We start from the raw sequence: 5,279 nt of genomic DNA, 5'->3' as shown, positions 1-5,279 counted from the left end.
TCCACATTTGTTGTATAATGCTCTGTATACTGTATTGGATGTGTAGTTGTTATTATTGCATTGGGTTGTTGCTGTTGTTTATTTTGGAGTGCTGTAATTTGTGGATTCAATTTGTAGTAACGTGGGAGGAATAAGGGGATGTTTATAGAAGTGTGTTTTCAGTGCAGGTAATTTGTGGTAAGTCAATCCCTTAGGGGAGGCTCTGCCGGATTTTCCGTTGGAGGGTCCGGTAGGGTTTCCCTGGGATCAGGGCTTGTCTAGGGTTCCGGGGAAGGAATTCTGGACGGGTCCTGACAATTAATGCTCAACAAAATTGAAAATTGAGGAATCAAAGTGTCAAAAAAAAAAAATTACGAACCAAAATGTAAAATGCTGTATAGTTTATAGTTTATGACTACATGTGCCAATATATATATTTATATATATTATTTAATTTTATAGCTGAGAATACTTTTTATCAACGTGATTTGTCAAATACTTGATGATTTTATATAGTTTACATTAATTTTTTTAAAAAGATATAACGCAATTAAGAAAATAAAAAATAAAAAAAAAGAATACATATTCACACACACATAAAAAATAAAAATAAAAAAAGGGAATACGTAAAATGTGTTTTCAGGCCATAGATGTGATCCAACAGAGTTGTTGATAGATCCAGGAGATTTTTTGTGACAATTGATTAAATAGAGGGTTGAGATTGATTTAAGGGTTAATTGGATTTTGTTTTTCACTTTATTTTGCAAAAGTTGCACTTTTTAATCTTTCAATTTAAAATGTTTTAATTTAAAACTTTAAATTTCAATTTATTGTATTTTAGTCTGGTTAAATTATATATATATTTTTTTTGGCAAACGTAGTTAATGGTGTGGAGACTGGAGTATTAAGACTAAAAGATTTAATTTCTAATAAATTGTATTTTAATATTATTTAAATAAATTAAACATAATTATAGTTAATCCTGTTTAAAAAAAAAAAAAAAAAGGAAATTTGACCAAAGTGCAATAAATAGAAACTTGATAACATAAATTGGAATATATTATAAATTTAAGAATTTGAAAGCTCAAACTTCCCCGAAGTAAAAAAAGGTTATATGATTTAAAACACAGAGCACCCTTTCCCCCCAAAAAAAAAAAAAAAAAAAAAAAAAAAAAAAAAAAGACGCCGACTGGAAGAGACAACCCAAAGAGTTACAAACCAAAAAAAGACAATCTCAAGCTCAAGCTCAGTCGTTGGGAAAACCTAATCATTACAGGTGTGGGTCACAGCGGAAAAACAATGGTGGAGAAGCATTCAATTAATGAAGGTTGTCCATCTATAGAGAACAAGGTAAAAAATAATAATAATAATAAAATAAACTTATCTTGTTGATGCTCTGTTGTCTCTGTATCTAATTAATCCGAATCTCATTAATCTTTCAGAATTCTTTTTTTTTTTTTTTTTTTCCTGTTTTTGTATGGATTTTTATAGATCAAAATACGCAAGAAGGAATGCATTATTAATCCAGACCCAGAAGAAGAAGAAGATAGATTCAGTCGATTACCTGAAGACATTCTGGTGAGGATAGTTTGTCTGCTGCCGCTAAAGGATGCAGTAGCTACAAGTGTCCTTTCCAAGCAATGGGAGTCCATCTGGACTTGGACTAACAATCTCGACTTCGATGGAGACCAAAGTATTGACCGCTACCAACAACGGAATGAGAGGCTTAATTTCATCAAGCTGGTAAATAATGTGATTGAAAAGCACAATCACAAAGCTGAACTTGAACGCTTCAGGGTTTGTTTCGATCTTAGTGGTAGAAATTCATCTTCCATTATTAAATGGATTCGTTTTGCCACGAGAAAGAGAGTTCGAGTTCTTGAATTGAAGTTTTTTGAATGTGGTTGCCCTAGAAATACTACATCCTCTTTTGTGTTTCCTTCCAAAATTATTAAACACTTGAAGTTCCTCAAAGTTCTTAGTTTGGTTTGTGTACATGTCAGCCAAGAGGTTCTTGAGTCTTTATTGTCTAAGTGTCCCCTACTTGAACGGTTGGAAGTTGTGCATTCGGACACATTGATCAATTTAAGGGTTAGGGGTCCATCACTTGCATTGAAGCATTTGAAGTTAAAGTATTGTTTCAATGTTAAAAGCATTGAAATATGTGATGCTATAAACATGGTTTCATTCTATTGCGACTGTCATGAGCCTCTTAAGGATCCACCGTTAAGATTGGTGCTTAGGAATGTACCAAAGCTTGCGAACGTTGACATCAGTTTGTGCAATGTTAACTATCTACATCATGCTTTTGCTGCCCTTTCATGCTGCGTCTCTTACCTACAGATTCTCCAACTTCATCTTGCTGCACAGGTAATTAGGTTATCTTTTAGCTTATTATGTAGTGGTAACCTATTACAAGTGCTACTTTTTAAACTTCTATTTATTGTTTATTATTATTTTAAATTTGTTATGCAGCGCTATAAGGATGATGTTCCATATCCTATGCTACCAAATCTCAAGGAGCTGAAATTGTTTCTTGATGGATTTGATGATCTCATTCTTTTCCATATACATCCTTTCTTGTTAAAGGCACCTAACTTGCAAAGACTAGTGTTGAAGGTTTGTATTCTTATGATGTACATTTATTTTTGTTAAAATCTTTTTCTGAGCTAAAGTGTCTACTCATTCTTGTGGTTTTGATATCAAAACTGATTTTCAAAAGAGACCTCACTGCCAAACCTTAAATATTTCGTGTAAAACTTGGTTTCATAGGTTTCTATTTGAATCTCAAAAATCATATTATTAAGAAGAACAACACTTTGCAAGTGCGCATTCATGTTGGAATTATCTTGGGCTGGATTGCAAATTTATATTAATGTCATCTATTATTGTTTTCTTCACTTTGCATGAACTTAATAGTGGATATGGGATACTGGTCATGAGTAGGTATTGGAAATTTTTTTTTGTATCATGCTGATTCAATTTATATTTTTCCTTTGAAGTCAAAATTGCTAATTCATTGAAGACCTAGATGCCATTTCAAAAAAAGTGATTTTGATCAATTGTATCTAAATTTGTTGAGGTCTTAAGGACTTGATAGAATTTTAATGCATGCATGTGGCTTATATTTTAGTAGCGTCAATATTTTCTGCCCTAATTTATGCGTTTCTTTTTTTACTTTTTGCTTGTAGATTCGTTCTTTCTATGTTGGTTGATATAGGTTTATGACAATAAAGTCATTTTTATTGATTGCAGTTGAGACACTGGTATTTGGATATTGTTGAACCGGCCGCCTGTAGGAAACCTGCGAAAAAGCCTCATCATTATTGCCTCAAGGAAGTGGAAGTAACAGGTTATTCAGGTTTTCCAAGTGATGATGAGCTTATCCTCTATCTTATAGAGAGTGCAGTTTCACTTGAGAAAATCATTGTCAACACTTGCGAATCTGAGGAATGGCCCGTCCAGTCAACCATGTTTGAAGGGCAGGGAAGAGATGCTCTGAGGCATATGAAAGAAAAGATTCCTACAACTATAGAATTTATATGTCTTTAATTTATGTAGAGATTGCTGTGGTTACTATAACTTAAGAATAAAAAAACAGTTTTATTTTTACCAAATTAATAGTTGTTTTATTGATTTTTTTAATAAATTTAATCTTAAAATGCATTTTGTTTTGTTGTTTTTATAAAGCATTTGTTTAGATAGGCGATACAACAGAAATGTTTAGATAATAGAATTATCAAATTGGCATTGAAGCTTTTGCAATCTGAGATATGAGCAAAGGTGTTATTGTTGGCTGTATGATTTCTGTAGGACTAGAAGTGTGTTTGCAGAATTGAATACAAGATTATGAAACAAGGTCACGGTTTATTTGGCTGTCGAAGACCATGATCAATCGTGGTATATAAAGTAGTGAGGTTTGTGCGCCATATATGTGTGATTGGTAAATTGAAGTAGCTGTCATATTTTCGCTTTCTTAGGTTTTTAAAGGGTTGCAAAGTATTCCATCTTCAATTTTTGAGGCAAAAAGAGGGTCTGAGGACATTTACATCCTCAATTCAAGTTTGGTGACTAGGTATCGATTTCGCCTCTTGAGATTACATTTTTTTTTTTTTTTCCCCTGCAATTCAACTAGATTTTCTCGAGCCAAATTAATATTTATTTGTGCTGTAGGCCACGTCAAATTAGTTGGATCTACATATATTAACTTGGCAGCTCATTGAACTGGGGTCAGCTATAAGATAAATAGATCTTAAATAATTTTTAGAAACCATGCGATAACAACTCTGATACTGGTTGACTCCAAATTTTTAATCTCACGAACTAGTGATCTCTCAATAAAATGATATATTTGAATTGCAAAGTTGATATTCCTGGTTAATGTGAATTGTTCTATGTGATATAAAATTTAACATTATTCAAATATACATGGTATAAATAATCAGTCAAATATAAAATTATTCTTTAATGATATTATGCATAATAAAAATTATCTATGATTATTAATTGATTATATATTTTATTAATTTTTTAAAATAATTAATATTTTAAGAAAATGTTGCTTTTCAGGATATCTTAAAATATTTTAAAAGAATTATTCACCTCATAGTGTTTAGGATACATCATTTTGATATTTAGTATATTTTTACAATCCAAATCCATATTGAAGATGCTTTAATAACAAATATATATATATATATATATATATACATACATACATACATATTTTAAGGAAAGTTCAACTTGTACAAAGTAGAGGCATTAAAGTATTGGAAACCAAGAAAGACGGCCCCCAAGCAAGCTCTCAGTTGGGTTGAGAACAAGGTACGTAAAAAAAATTTAATTTGATTTGATGCTCATCTCTCTTCTTATTAATTAATTTCCGATTTTTGTTTTTTTTGTTTGTTTTAATGATATAAAAAATCAAGAAGGAATGCAAGACGAATAGAATGGGTGAATTGCCAGGAGAAATTGTGGAAGAAATTCTGGTGAAGTTAGTTAGTCTCTTACCGCTAAAGGAAGCAGTTGTGACCACAAGTATCCTTTGGAGGCGATGGAGATACATCTGGACTTGTACTACCTATCTCGACTTCGACGGTGACCAAACTATTGACTGCTGTGATCAGGAGAAAGAGAGGCGTAAATTCATCAAGTGGGTGAATAGAGTAATTACTTAGCTCGATAATAAAACCCAACTTGAACGCTTCAGAGTTTGTTTCGATCTTAGTGGTTCTCACGCTGCTTCAATCAATAACTGGATACAATTTGCCATGAAAAAGAGAGTTCAAATCCTTCAATTG

At 32.0% G+C, this 5,279-nt stretch overlaps 1 protein-coding gene across 1 annotated transcript; it reads left to right on the top strand.

Annotated features, from left to right (window-relative positions):
• Positions 1-1,278: 1,278 nt before the first annotated feature.
• LOC132799596 (putative F-box/LRR-repeat protein At4g15060) lies at positions 1,279-3,601 on the top strand. Its single transcript, XM_060811881.1, has 4 exons — positions 1,279-1,329; positions 1,471-2,349; positions 2,455-2,598; positions 3,235-3,601. The coding sequence occupies exons 1-4, from the start codon at positions 1,279-1,281 to the stop codon at positions 3,529-3,531; spliced, it is 1,371 nt and encodes a 456-aa protein (XP_060667864.1). The 3' UTR covers positions 3,532-3,601.
• The last annotated feature ends 1,678 nt before the right edge of the window (positions 3,602-5,279 follow it).

Source organism: Ziziphus jujuba, chromosome 10 (genome assembly GCF_031755915.1).
Source record: "Ziziphus jujuba cultivar Dongzao chromosome 10, ASM3175591v1".
NCBI lineage: Eukaryota > Viridiplantae > Streptophyta > Magnoliopsida > Rosales > Rhamnaceae > Ziziphus > Ziziphus jujuba.
This window is presented reverse-complemented; position numbering and strand designations above follow the sequence as displayed.